General features: G+C 50.4%; 1 protein-coding gene across 1 annotated transcript; it reads right to left on the bottom strand.

Annotated features, from left to right (window-relative positions):
• Positions 1 to 79: 79 nt before the first annotated feature.
• LOC136582065 (fatty acyl-CoA hydrolase precursor, medium chain-like) lies at positions 80 to 13397 on the bottom strand. Its single transcript, XM_066582837.1, has 13 exons — positions 13263 to 13397; positions 12068 to 12272; positions 11683 to 11821; positions 10475 to 10608; positions 10030 to 10183; positions 8284 to 8394; positions 7347 to 7448; positions 7095 to 7235; positions 6916 to 6993; positions 6692 to 6839; positions 3617 to 3766; positions 1641 to 1713; positions 80 to 394 (listed from the first exon to the last, which is right to left on the bottom strand). Exons 1-13 carry the CDS (start codon positions 13321 to 13323, stop codon positions 199 to 201), a joined length of 1692 nt encoding a protein of 563 aa, XP_066438934.1. The 5' UTR covers positions 13324 to 13397; the 3' UTR covers positions 80 to 198.
• Positions 13398 to 15278: the final 1881 nt, after the last annotated feature.

Here is a 15278-nt window from a genome sequence, read left to right as displayed (position 1 = left end):
CGCCGCGTCTGATGGGGCTTCAAGACAATATAAAACGCGATCGCCGAATGTGTTTGGCGTTCACTTTAGTGACGGCTCATTTTACGTTTACAAGGCGTCTGCTGTATTTAATATAGTAAACATTGGCGCAACATTAACATGACGTCAACATTAACAAGCGGTTACATTATTACACTCGCAGTTATCAGCCACGTGTTACTACGGCAGCACATCGTGACATTTGCGGTTTTTCGTCTCGCCCTCTGAGTGCGCTCGGCTTTTCCGGGACGCTTGCCACAGCTGATATTTCTTCTCTTTCAGTTTGTGGGCGGCGCTCTGCGTTATATTGATCTGCAGATAAGCTTCACTTTCGTCGTATCTCGGCCACTGGACCAGGCCGTGCCCGTTGGGGTCTCTGCAAAAAAAGGTAAAGGCGGTATTCAGTGGGGCGGGATTTTTTTTTTTTACAAAGAGTGTATTTGCGCCATTTTCTGGCTTTAGTATAAAATCTGTCTAAAATCCCAGGACCACGCCTCCCAGCAAGCCACGCCCACTTTTCTAAACCAGCGAGCGGTGAGAAGAGTCATTTGTAGCACCATAACGTCCTGCGCCTCATTTGGGAATTTATTCATTTTTACACAACGGCGCGAACGAAGAGATTATGAACAAGGGCGATAAAATCACGCGAGTTCTGTGCATTGGCGCAACTCACAGAACGGGTGTGATGTATTATCGCATGGTTCCTAATGGGTTAATTTAGATCGGTGCGTTTCCTCTCGCACTAATAGAGCAAGATGGTGGAACTGAGCCGCGTTCCATTTTTTGCTGATTGCGGCTGAGAATCGCCCATTAATCGCTATATGGGAGGTCAAAATTCGCATCGCACTCGCCCGCGCAAATCCAGCCTGATTGGTTGAGGGTCAGTTTTGTATTTTATTTTCCAACTGTTTACACATCTGGGCTTGCTGTCAGTGAATTGAAGCACTCCGGTTTCTACACGTTCCTCAGCTTTGGGTTCTTTCACGCGGGATGGAATTGGCAGCTACAATCCATGTCTAACGGGGGTTTTGATGCGGATTCACAAACGGCCGTCAGTTCTGCATCCAAACCCCCCTATTTTCAGGCAGATTTCTGCAGCTGTGAGTTCTGCTCTGTGTAAACGGACCCGAAAACTTCCCACAGCTGAGGGTTCGGTACAGGATCGGTCCAATCCTATGTGAGATGAACAGGCTGGACGCCTGGATGTAACTCTGTGGCTCTGATCCTCCTCAGAGATCTCTTAGTCGTGTCACTATGACTGCAGCCCGGACAGGCAGTCTGTCTTTCAATGTAGATGACTTCCCATTCACTGAAAGCAAGCAGAGGTGTAAGAGGTGGCGAGGAACAGAATCAAATAGCTGTTAGAAAGTTGCAGAAGTCTTCATTCCACAAGATTTGGGCAGCGACTTCTGTGGAGACGTCTCATCACCTCCTGGGAGGGTCTCATCACTCTGGGCGCACGCTTGCTGGAAGTTACCACATCGCGGCGAGCGCTACACGTGACAACCGGAAAGATTTCTTAGCTTCGCGCTAATCGTAGGAATGTTCCATGTAGGTTTGAGGGGGTTATCACCGTCGCCGCATCTCCCAGCAATAAACTACATGAAACACTGACAGCTCACCCATTCCGGGCAAAGTTGGCCCAATACTTCATGACGTTTTTACTCAATGTCTTCTCCTCCTCTGTAGACGGACCTTTATGGGGTAAGACAAGAGAAATAAGAAAAAGTATCTGACCCCCCTCCCCATACAGAAAGACTCACTGAAAGCAGCAGTGTCACTCATTACATTACTTATCCTGTATTATACTCCAGAGCTGCACTCACTATTCTGCTGGTGGAGTCACTGTGTACATACATTACTTATCCTGTATTATACTCCAGAGCTGCACTTACTATTCTGCTGGTGGAGTCACTGTGTACATATATTACTTATCCTGCACTGATCCTGAGTTACATCCTGTATTATACCCCAGAGCTGCGCTCATTATTCTGCTGGTGGAGTCACTGTGTACATACATTACTTATCCTGTACTGCTCCTGAGTTACATCCTGTATTATACTCCAGAGCTGCACTCACTGTTCTGCTGGTGGAGTCACTGTGTACATACATTACTTATCCTGTACTGATGCTGAGTTACATCCTGTATTATACCCCAGAGCTGCACTCACTATTCTGCTGGTGGAGTCACTGTGTACATACATTACTTATCCTGTTGTGATCCTGAGTTACATCCTGTATTATACTCCAGAGCTGCACTCACTATTCTGCTGGTGGAGTCACTGTGTACATACATTACTTATCCTGTACTGATCCTGAGTTACATCGTGTATTATACTCCAGAGCTGCACTCACTATTCTGCTGGTAGAGTCACTATGTATATACATTACTTATCCTGCACTGATCCTGAGTTACATCCTGTATTATACCCCAGAGCTGCGCTCATTATTCTGCTGGTGGAGTCACTGTGTACATACATTACTTATCCTGTACTGATCCTGAGTTACATCCTGTATTATACTCCAGAGCTGCACTCACTATTCTGCTGGTGGAGTCACTGTGTATATACATTACTTATCCTGTACTGATCCTGAGTTACATCCTGTATTAAACCTCAGAGCTGCACTCAATAATCTGCTGGTGGAGTCACTGAGGTGCTGATCGGTCACATTGACTATAAATGACATGTAGTGTTGAGCCTTTTCTCCGGACCCCCTGAGTCGGCCCGTCTGCACTGCGGGAGGAGATTTTCTTGCCATCAGTTATGTTCATTTAAAACTGTCCAGTCACGGTGACAACACAGCGGGGTGGGGGATGGGGGATGGGGGGATGGGGGAGGGAGAGGGGGCAAAACTGGTTATTGCTGCAACAAACCTAGAAGTCACTGCAACAGTCCTATGAATCTAAAAGAAGGTGGAGACCAAACCTGTTAGACTGGGTGTATGTCATCATGCCTGCCAGTATCACATCTTGTATCCAAGCTAGAGTCGGTACAGGATGTAAGTCAGTGTCAGTACAGGATAAGTAATGTATGTATACAGTGACTCCACCAGCAGAATAGTGAGTGCAGCTCTGGGGTATAATACAGGATGTAACTCCGGGTCAGTACAGGATAAGTAATGTATGTATACAGTTACTCCACCAGCAGAATAGTGAGTGCAGCTCTGGGGTATAATACAGGATGTAACTCAGGATCAGTACAGGATAAGTAATGTATGTACACAGTGACTCCACCAGCAGAATAGTGAGTGCAGCTCTGGAGTATAATACTGGATAAGTAATGTATGTACACAGTGACTCCACCAGCAGAATAGTGAGTGCAGCTCTGGGGTATAATACTGGATAAGTAATGTATGTACACAGTGACTCCACCAGCAGAATATAGAGAACGCAGAAGCATCAATGAGTGTAAAAAATAGCAGAAAATGTATTCTCCCATATTACAGAGAAGTCGACGTTTGGGTCCCCAATTGGACCTTTGTCTAGCAAGAACTGCGCAGAAAACTCAGGGACCGGGACTGGTTGCTATGGTAACTGCACTTCTCCCTGCCGTGGCTCATTGTACTTTATCTGCATGGAGAAGTGGGAGAGACCTACCAGCATACAGGACGCCTTCCTCTAGAAACGGCCCTCCTACCACAGAGAAGACCTCGTCTCCATGATCGGACTTCACATAGTCGGGCTTCCGGCCGTTAAAGAACGACGGCCGGTGCTGGAATTGATAGAAGTAGATGGAGGCGCCAGCATCTGTGGAGATAAACCAGTGACACTGCATGTATTCATCCATGTGGGACCCCAGAGACCCCCGCGGCCCCTGCTCCTTGTCACAGTCTGGCCCCCGGGGACATTGTGCGCACAAGTTATGGAAACTGCGGGCTCTATTGTCAGCACAGCACATCCCTGAACAGCAGGGGGCGCTGTTGTTCATCCGAGTTTGCAGCCATCTTTCCCACCTCGTCCGCCCACTGCGCACATCTGTAATCATTCCAGCACCAGTTAAAGTGGAACCGCACTTTCTAAAAACTTTTGATGTGCCATTTTTTTAAACTTGTCATCGATACAAGTCAAAAGCTTTGATTGCTGGGGGTCCGGCGGCCGAGACCCTCACTGATCGCTAGAGCGAGCCCCCTACTACATGTCAAAGGCTTTTAGAGAGCGCAGTTACACTTTAAAGTGGCATCTCAACATCTAAAGTTCTCCCCAATCCACATGTCATCCACGGGATAGGGGATAACTTTATGGTAGGTGGGGGTCTCATCGCGGAGACCCTCATTGATCCAGAGAAGGGTGATTCCAAGTCTTCCATCATCCTCGTTGCGGGCTTACTGCCCCCCACAGTGAGAAGGAGATTGAATGGAGCAATGGCTGAGCATCTCTTGCGTGGCTCCCTTCACTTTCAATGGGACTGCTGGAGAGAGCCGAGGTACAAGCACTCTGCAATGTCCACCAGTCCCACGAAGCTGCCCATGCTTGACCCTCACGCCATTCAATGTGACATCACTGCGGGTGGGAGAAGCGTCCCTGCAATTACGAGAAGGCGAGGAAACGGGCCCCCTAATCTCAGGATCACTTGGGAATACTCCTTTAAAGCGGCCATAAACAAGACACTATCAGCACCTTTTTTGCAATGTGGACCAACGGGGAAGAAGGCCAACTGATGGCAGATAAAGGGGATTTGCTGCGTTACATTCTTACGGTTGTTGTTGGTGCTGTAGTTGAAAAGATGTTCATATCAAACGACAGATCTATATCCAATCAGTAGGAGAGCAAACCACAGATCACAGCAGGGACCGACAATGGACGGCAGATCTCCATCCAATCAGTAGGAGACCAGACCACAGATCACAGCAGGGACGGAACATGGACGACAGATCTCCATCCAATCAGTAGGAGGCCAAACCCCAGATCACGACATGGACCAACCATGGACGACAGATCTCCATCCAATCAGTAGGGGACCAGACTACAGATCACGGCATGGACCGACCATGGACGACAGATCTCCATCCAATCAGTAGAAGACCAGACCACGGATCCCGGCAGGGACCAACCATGGACAATAGATCTGCACCCACCAATGGAAGGTCAGACCACAGATCACATCATTTTGTCCAAACTGTTGTTTTACCTTATGGCGTGATCATTCAAGATGACTGCAGATCAACCATGAATGACCGGTCACCGAGACAACATCCCTGTGTGTCCAGCTGTAGAGCGGTGCAGTAGACTCCCTGCGACACCATGACATCATCTATGTGCTACGGCGATTGTGCCTCACTACATGCTTGTATTTAAAGCTCCACTATCCGGATTACCGCGGCCGGCGCCGGTCTCCTCTCACCGCAAATGGAGCGAGCAATCTGCTGCTCAAGAACTCCGCAGTTACTTTGATTGTCACTCTTCTCTCCATCCAGCGGACTCTTGTATCCGCACTGCGGACCCCAAGAGCCTCCACTCCGCACATGTGTGAACTCTCTCCTACCACGGACTTCTACCTCCTCGGTCACCGACTAGTCTGGTGGCATTGTGGCTTTGTATTATGAAGCGGTCCTTGCACGGACTGTCATGTGCGTACTGCCTGTTCTTCTGTGCCCGATGAAGGGTTGGCCATAGCCGACTTGTTGCCGTCTACTAACACATCGTCACCCACCGGCGCCATTGTGTGGATCCAACCCTTTAGGGACGCAGACCTTTTTTGTTTTTTTCGGTTTTAGTTTTTTCATGGCCACTTTCAGAACATCATAACTCTTTTATTCATCCGTTGCCGTCGCAGTCCGAGGGTTGCTGTATCTCACGGGACGAGTTGTGGTTTTCAGCAGTACTATGTGATGTACCATATGATGTACTGAAAAACTTAAAAAAACCTCTTATGTGGAGTAAAGTGGAAAGAGAACACAAATCCGCCATTTTTGGAGGGCGGGGGGAGGAGGGGGTCTTGTTTTTGCGTTGCACACACTGCAGCAAGAAGGATATTATAACTTTAATCTATGAATCGGTACAATTATAATGATACCAAACCATATACACTTTTTTTGCTGCACTACTTTAAAAATAAAATATATATAAAAAACTATATCTGACCACCAGAACATTTTTTTACTTTCCATACGGGGACTTGAACTTGTGATTGGTTGATTGCTCATACAGTATAATGCAATACCGCAGTATTGCATTGTACCGCATTTTGACAGCCAGTCTATCAAGATGTTTATCTTGATAGGCATTCGTTCATGGCAGTCCTGAGGAATACCCCAGGAATACCCCAGGCTTACATGGCAACCGAATGGCACACTGCAATCTCATTGGGGGAGGTGGGGGGAGAGGTTGGGATCCTAGAACACCAATCTGGGCATTTAAAGGGTTAACAGATGCAATCAGCTCCCGCGCCATACAAACTCCACACACTCAGGACGTAAAGGTACATCCTGGGCCATAAGATGGTTAAGGTATAACGTTACTTAGCAGCTCTGGTTATAACTGCAGTATCAAACATGATGTGGCTACGCAGCTCTGTGTGTGATTGGAGTACGATAGGACGTAATGAGCAGCTCTAGGTGTGAATGGAGTATCAGACATAGTTGGGTGTGACTGGTGACTTGTACAGCAGCAGAACAAGTAAAGCCTCCAACATAGATGTACTGTATGACCTCTGAGCCTTGCTGTGCCTCGTACCTCGGTGGTAATCTGCAGTGCTGAGGGCTGGGAAGTCAAACATGGCATCCCCACTTAGTTCCAGGAAGCTGTCTCGGACTCGGAGGGGGTCAGTGTCGTTACCAAAGTACTGGTCCATCAGCGGCTTCAGGACCTCGGGTCTGGCACGCTAGAAAACGTGAATGTACATATGGTAACATGACAACAGGAGGCGCCATTGCCCAGCCGACAGCTGCCGCACTCACCAGAAGGCCCATGCTGCTCAAAAACGTCTGGATGTCGTCTCTCTGGATCCCTCGCTCCAGGGCCGTCATATTAAGGGCCTGAACACAAAGGACAACCATGAGCGAGGATTCCTCGGACACTTCCTGGGCTCGTGGCTCAGGCGCGTATAAAAGCGCAGTAGAGAAAATCAGCGTCTCACCCGGGGGATTATATACCCAAACTCATGATTATTAACACCGATCATGAACGGGACGGGCGCTATTGCCTTCTCTGTCAGCAGCTCCAACGCCAATTTGGGGAGAAATTTCCCATCAGCACGTCCAGCAAACATTAAGGGACCCTGCGAGGGGAAAACAATGTTACCACAGATACAAGCAGCACTGCCCGCATCCTCCACCAATCATCACTACGGATGACGGACAATCTCGTTTTACTGCAGCACAATACGCACCACAGATCCGGTAATCTCAGAGATCTCCTCTTCCGTCTTTTCCCTCAGACAGGCGATAAGCGATGCTGGATCACAGCCAGATGCATTACTGAGAGCCTGCAACTGAAATACAATGTGATCACTAGCAAAATACATATAATATTAGCAGAGATCAGCGGTGACATCACTGAGAATGCAGCCTATTTATCACAAGAGAACAGCGGTGACATCACTGAGAATGCAGCCTATTTATCACTTGAGACTAGCAGTGATCTCGCTGAGAATGCCACCTTTCCATCGCTAGAGAGCAGCGGTGACATCACTGAGAATGCCGCCTATCCATCACTAGGGAGCAGCAGTGACATCACTGAGAATGCCCCCTATCCATCACTAGGGAGCAGCAGTGACATCACTGAGAATGCCCCCTATCCACCACTAGGGAGCAGCAGTGACATCACTGAGAATGCCACCTATCCATCACTAGAGAGCAGCGGTGACATCACTGAGAGTGCCGCCTATCCATCACTAGGGAGCAGCAGTGACATCACTGAGAATGCCCCCTATCCACCACTAGGGAGCAGCAGTGACATCATTGAGGATGCCGCCTATCCATCACTAGGGAGCAGCGGTGACATAATTGAGAATGCCGCCTATCCATCACTTGTGAGCAGTGGTGACATCACAGAGGATGCCACCTTTCCATCGCTAGAGAGCATCGGTGACATAATTGAGAATGCCGCCTATCCATCACTAGAGCAGTGGTGACATCACTGAGAATGCCACCTTTCCATCGCTAGAGAGCAGCAGTGACATAATTGAGAATGCCGCCTATCCATCACTAGAGAGCAGCGGTGACATCACTGAGAATGCCGCCCATCCATTGAATATGAACTGACTATGTTCTTTGATTGTATTTAGTGGTGGTGTCCTGTATACTTGGATGAGTTTGGGCACTTACCTCCGGAGAAAGGGTGAGAATGGGTTTATCTACGACCATATTTGGAATTAGTGCGACTCCACTCTGAGCGATGGCCCGGTGAAACAAACCTCTTGACATCGGGGACAACAGCTGTAGTTATGGAAAATAAAACAAAGGGTGACATCAGTGATGACATCAAGGAGGCAGCCGGCCGGACTATGATGTCACTCACAGAGTGCCAGTAGTACAATATGACGGTTACATTATGGAGACCAAGCTGTGGAGCAGTGCATGCTGGGAGCTGAAGAAGCTGCCAGTAACCTCTTCTCACCCCAGGACATATACTTTAGGGCTCATTCACACGGGCGACTTGTCACCACGTATTACGCACGCGTGAGACTTTTATTCTTCCATTCACACCTGCGTTGGCGCTATGAGGGGACATCGCAGCACGCTCTATTTCTCCCCGTTTCATACGGAGCCCTTGAAGGGTGATGCCTGCGAAAGGACAGAGTTTAATACGCCGACTCACTCTGCACAGAGCGGAGATTTGAAAAAAAAATTATACTGCGCGTGTCCGTGATGTTACAATCCCGCGCATGTGCCGTGCCTATCGCAGCCGTATGTGATCTCTGCCGGCTGAGCGTAGCGGCTGCGATGAGAGCAACGCTGTAAGACTCGCCGTCTGAATGAGCACTAAGCCTTAGGTTAGAGGGGCTGCGAATGGGCGTAGGCCTATGGATGGCGTGGAAGCTGGCTGTGACTGACAGGCAGCCTCCCGCTGTCACAGCAAGGATCGTGGTTAACCCATTACATGCCATGATCAATCTTGATTGCGGCATGTAAAAGGTTCATAAAGGAAGAGCGCTCACTCTGTGATATCATTGGTTCTTGGCCATTTAATCGCGGAGGGCTGATGGGTTGCCATGGCGTCCAGGTCTGTAATTACATGTGATCGCTATGATAAGTGATAGTGCCTTGCAGTACAGAAGTATTGCAGTGTATTATCAGAAGGATCGTGGCATCGCAGGTTCAAGTCCCCAACAAGAACATAAAAAAAGGCAAAAATAAAAATAGTAGAAAAAAAGCATAAAAAATAAAATTGAGCGCTTTACCCTTTTATTTAATAAAAACAAACATATGCTTTGTATCATCGCACCCGCAGAATAAACTGTACACACACTTTATCCTGCATGGCGAATGCTGGGAAAAAATGGAGCCAAAGTGCTTTTTTTTGTTAATTTCGCCTCCCAAAAAAATTGATCAAAAAAAGTACAGCAAAACGGTAAAAAAAACTACAACTTGTCACAGAGGAAAACGAGCTGCAACAAGGCTCCGCCCATAGAAAACTAAAAAAGGTTTTAGGACTTTGAATGCAATAATCCCAAACTAAAAATATTTTCCAATAAAAGGGGATTTATTGAGCAAAAGTGAGTAAAACAAATGTCATTTTGGTATTGTAATTGTAACGACCCGCAGAAAAAAAACTCGTCATCTCGCGTAAGCTGCATGATGAACGCAAGACAGAAAAGGTTTTTTTCTCAGTCCTCAAAAAAATTTAAGTTCTACAAAACTTTATATGAAGCCAAAACAGGTACCGATAAAAGCGCAGCTGGTCGCACAGAACACGACCCTCGCACCGCCGGGCAGCGGGGAAAAAGATATGGCTTTTGAAAAGCAGAGATGAAAATCCCCCCCAAATTGTTGCGTTCTTATGACTAAGACCGGCCGGGTCACTAAGGGGTTAATCCACAAGTCTGTTATATCGGAGCCGGTGGGGCTTACCAGGGTAGAGACGCTGACTCCGCCGGCCGATTCACCAAATATGGTCACCAAATTAGGGTCACCACCGAAACTCCCAATGTTCTTCTGAGTCCACTTGAGAGCCTCAATCTGATCCAAGAAGCCGTAGTTTCCTGGCGCTTGTTCATCTCCGGTGCTGGATGGGGGGATAAGGGGCGTCAGTGTCTTCAGGGGTCTCATCAACATTCAGGATCAGCGGTCAAATAATACTGGGAGCTTTTGCATCTCCGGTATTTACTACACAGGAGAAAACCTCAGCCTCTAGAGGGCGCTGTCAGCCTCTGTATCTCATGTAAGTGCTGATCGCCATCTACAGGCCCGAGGGGTCATTGCACTCCACCTGTTTTTGCTCCTTTTTTATTCTGCAAGCCCCCCTGGTGAAGCATTCATGTCTATCATCCACGACGCTCCAGTATTTACCACATACCTCAAAAATCCCAAGACGCCCAACCTGTACTGCACGGAGACCACCACAACATCCTCGTTAGCACTCAGTGCGGACCCCTCAAACATACCGGCTCCTCCGATGGTTAATCCTCCCCCATGAATAAATGCCATGACCTAGAATGAAACAGCACAGAAAGGGTTACAGACTGAAGCACGTGTGTCACCTCTGCCTGTACTCGGACCACCACCGGAGAGACGCGGGTCACCTCTGTCTATAGTCAGACCACCACCGGAGAGACGCGGGTCACCTCTGTCTATAGTCAGACCACCACCGGAGAGACGCGGGTCACCTCTGTCTATAGTCAGACCACCGCCAGAGAAACGCGGGTCACCTCTGCCTACAGTCAGACCACCGCCGGAGAGACGCGGGTCACCTCTGTCTATAGTCAGACCACCGCCGGAGAGACGCGGGTCACCTCTGTCAGTAGTCGCACCACCGTCGGAGAGACGCGGGTCACCTCTGTCTGTAGTCAGACCACCACCGGAGAGACGCGGGTCACCTCTGTCTGTAGTCAGACCACCGCCGGAGAGACGCGGGTCACCTCTGTCTATAGTCAGACCACCGCCGGAGAGACGCGGGTCACCTCTGCCTGTAGTCAGACCACCACCGGAGAGACGTGGGTCACCTCTGTATACAGTCAGACCACCGCCGGAGAGACGCGGGTCACCTCTGCCTGTAGTCAGACCACCACCGGAGAGACGCGGGTCACCTCTGCCTGTAGTCAGACCACCGCCGGAGAGACGCGGGTCACCTCTGCCTGTAGTCAGACCACCGCCGGAGAGACGCGGGTCACCTCTGTCAATAGTCAGACCGCCGCCGGAGAGACGCGGGTCACCTCTGTCAATAGTCAGACCGCCGCCGGAGAGACGCGGGTCACCTCTGTCTGTAGTCAGACCACCCCCGGAGAGACGCGTGTCACCTCTGTATATAGTCAGACCACTGCCGGAGAGACGCGGGTGACCGCTGTATATAGTCAGACCACCGCCGGAGAGACGCGGGTCACCTCTGTCTGTAGTCAGACAACTGCCGGAGAGACGCGGGTCACCTCTGTCTGTAGTCGGACCACCGCTGGAGAGACACGGGTCACCTCTGTCTGTAGTCGGACCACCGCCGGAGAGACGCGGGTCACCTCCCATGTGTAGAGCGCATCACTTGATCATCATCTTAAGAATAGCCCCATTGCTCACAGGCAGTTTGGAATCCGTTTTTCTGTCCGCCGGGGTGAAGACATTCAGGTACAGGCAGTCTTCTGAGAATCGGGGTTTAGAGATGGAAATCTTGAAGAAGTTCGGCATATCCCGGAAGGTGTCGGCGTTTTGTAGGCATCTGGAATTTGAAAGCAATTATTTGTTGTGAAGTCAGTCTTGACATCACCTGTTGTATGTGCAGCGCCACCGACAGGTTGCTGTGGGAAGTGCGTGTCTTCCTTCTTCCATCACGACAGAGGCAGCAGGGAACCCCGACAGCCTCCCTGAGAGTCTCGGGTACAAACGACTACATTCTTGTTAATGATCAATGAAAACTAAAAAATGGAGGAAATTTCTGAAAGTAAATCATTGACTGATAACTCACAGGGCGGCGTGCTGCTGGGCCTCTCTGACGCCACTCCAGGATGCCGGGGGCTTGGGGGCTGCAAATCGTAAAGGGCCCACCGGAGGTTGGGCAAACGGGACTCCATAGAAGGCGTGGACAGCTCTGTTTGTCTCCTTCACGGAAACCATCTTTCCCTGCAGTTTCCCGTACGGCGTCTCCACCTCAGGGTGATCAGCCTTCTGTCCTGTAAGCGGCACGATAAACCTCATATATCACACTTCATATTTGAATTAAATTACCATAAAGCACTGTACATACTATGATATTATACTCCAGAGCTGCACTCACTATTCTGCTGGTGGAGTCACTGTGTACATACATTACTTATCCTGTACTGACCCTGAGTTACATCCTGTATTATACTCCAGAGCTGCACTCACTATTCTGCTGGTGGAGTCACCCTGTACATACATTACTTATCCTGTACTGACCCTGAGTTACATCCTGTATTATACTCCAGAGCTGCACTCACTATTCTGCTGGTGGAGTCACTGTGTACATACATTACTTATCCTGTACTGACCCTGAGTTACATCCTGTATTATACTCCAGAGCTGCACTCACTATTCTGCTAGTGGTGGAGTCACTGTGTACATACATTACTTATCCTGTACTGACCCTGAGTTACATCTTGTATTATACTCCAGAGATGCACTCACTATTCTGCTGGTGGAGTCACCGTGTACATACATTACTTATCCTGTACTGACCCTGAGTTACATCCTGTATTATACTCCAGAGCTGCACTCACTATTCTGCTGGTGGAGTCACTGTGTACATACATTACTTATCCTGTACTGATCCTGAGTTACATCCTGTATTATACTCCAGAGCTGCACTCACTATTCTGCTGGTGGAGTCACTGTGTACATATATTACTTATCCTGTACTGATCCTGAGTTACATCCTGTATTATACTCCAGAGCTGCACTCACTATTCTGTTGATGGAGTTACCATGTACATACATTACTTATCCTGTACTGATCCTGAGTTACATCCTGTATTATACTCCAGAGCTGCACTCACTATTCTGCTGGTGGAGTCACTGTGTACATATATTACTTATCCTGTACTGATCCTGAGTTACATCCTGTACTATACTCCAGAGCTGCACTCACTATTCTGTTGATGGAGTCACCATGTACATATATTACTGGCCCTGTTTTACTTTACCTGAAGCCGGGGCTCCCAGGCAGACGGGCCACAAGAGGAGAGCGAGGACTAGGACGACCATGATGGCGCCGGTGCGGTGTGAGGCTTCTGTGTGGTGGTTGTCAGCTCCGACGGCGTTTTATCTGCGCTCTCCCGTCACCTCTCACCTATCAGTCTTTGCTCTTTGTTGCAATCACATAACTGTATGAGGAGCCGAGGATTCAGCAGGACAAGAGTCAGAGGTCAGGGCCCCTCCGGACACCCCCAGGGCCGCACGGCACATTGACCGCAAGGCTTCTAACATGTCACGATGTCATCATTATCAGTCCCTGTTCCCAGTCTACCTGCTCCATCCAAGACTACTAGAGACTCATTTACCAGAAGCCAAGACCCCATCATAAAAGAGGAGCTCACAGACCCCAGTAGATGGAGTGAAGGTGGGGTTCGTACCCCCGGCCTTATCTCTGCAACCACCGAGCCACCAAATCACCCGACTGCTGCCTCCTGTTGTGTCTCACCTGATTGCTGCAGTCCTAGGAAGCAACAGACCGCATAGGGAAGGGGGTAGTGACTGGGGGGCGAGAGGGTATAGCAAGGGTTAATTGAAGAAGCGACCGGGGGAGGGGTTTCGAGTAGAGGAAGCAGAGAGAGGAAGGGGAGGAGTCGGCAGTCCACGAGGAGAAGAAGAAGGGAGAAGACGGTCGGACCCAGGCTCTGCAAAATCTAGGATTTTAACCTGCAAGCCTTAGGATACAAAACCCAAGACCCGGCAAACGGAGGAGTGAAGACACGGCGGTCCCAAGACAGAAGCCAGCGCAAGTCCCAAGACAGAAGCCGGTGCAAGTCCCAAGACAGAGGTCGGTGCAAGTCCCAAGACAGAGGTCGGTGCAAGTCCCAAGACAGAAGCCGGTGCAAGTCCCAAGACAGAGGTCGGTGCAAGTCCCAAGACAGAAGCCGGTGCAAGTCCCAAGACAGAGGTCGGTGCAGTCCCAAGACAGAAGTCGGCATGGAACAGCTGATGCTACAGATAAAGGAAGCGGTGGCCAGCCAAGGACCGCAATGGCTGCTGCAAATGGCCGCCGAAGTCAGCGCTGCATCGTCAGGTGAAGCCGGGGCTGAGAGAAACCCTCCGGAGCCGGCAGCCGCCCTGGAGCCCCGCGGAAGACCCGTTAGAAGAAGGCTTCCCCTTGCCAGGCTGAGCCCGAGTCCAGCCGCGAAGAAAGGGGGAAGAGGTGGGAGTCCCGGAGGCAGGAGAAGTGGCGGGAACCTTTTGGCGCGGTCGCAGCACAAGGGACAGAGGCGCACGTGCTAGCGGCGCCGAAGCGCCGCAATTGACCGAGGATAGACTTACCGGGAGGACGCAGCCGGCGATCGGTGGTGGTAAGTCCAGCACGGGAGGGGGGTTCCCCGTGGCTGTCCGACGGGCAGTAGCGGGACAGCCGATGCCACCCTCACGCGGAACAAGCGGAGGGCGGAGGGATCTGCGAGCGGGATGTAGTCCCGGCGCAGAGGTTTTACTTTGCCGCAGGAGCAGCGGGGGCTACGGGAGTGAGTCCCCTTACAGCCCGGAACCGGAGGAGGTGCGGAGAAGGAGGCAGAGGAGCAAAACGGCCACCGGAGGAGCCGTTGAGAGCGCGCGGCCAGCGGTCAGTAGCGGGGGGGTGGAGGGGGGGGAGAGAGAGTAGTGCGGGGAGCAGCAGCAGCAGCATGGAGCAGGCCGCTCGCGGGCTTTCTCCCAGAGTGCAGCGGGACGCAGCGTCCCAGGCAACAGCGGCTGCCAGTAGGCGGCACATGGCGCACACAGCTGGAAAAGCGAATAGAGGGTTTTGTGGGGGGGGGGGGGGGGGCGTGCGAGGGAAAACGCCTATCGCTTTACTGTACCTCGCACGGATCCTAGGGACGAAGAGGCAGAGTTGGGAGCATACGCCAGGGGGGAGCGGGCGGTATCGGTACACGGTGCAGCAGGCGGGAGAAGGGTGGGAAAGGAGACACAATCCAACTCTTCGGCGCCATCTTCAGGCGACGAATGCGCCAGCT

This window comes from Eleutherodactylus coqui, chromosome 11 (assembly GCF_035609145.1).
Source record: "Eleutherodactylus coqui strain aEleCoq1 chromosome 11, aEleCoq1.hap1, whole genome shotgun sequence".
Lineage (NCBI taxonomy): Eukaryota > Metazoa > Chordata > Amphibia > Anura > Eleutherodactylidae > Eleutherodactylus > Eleutherodactylus coqui.
This window is presented reverse-complemented; position numbering and strand designations above follow the sequence as displayed.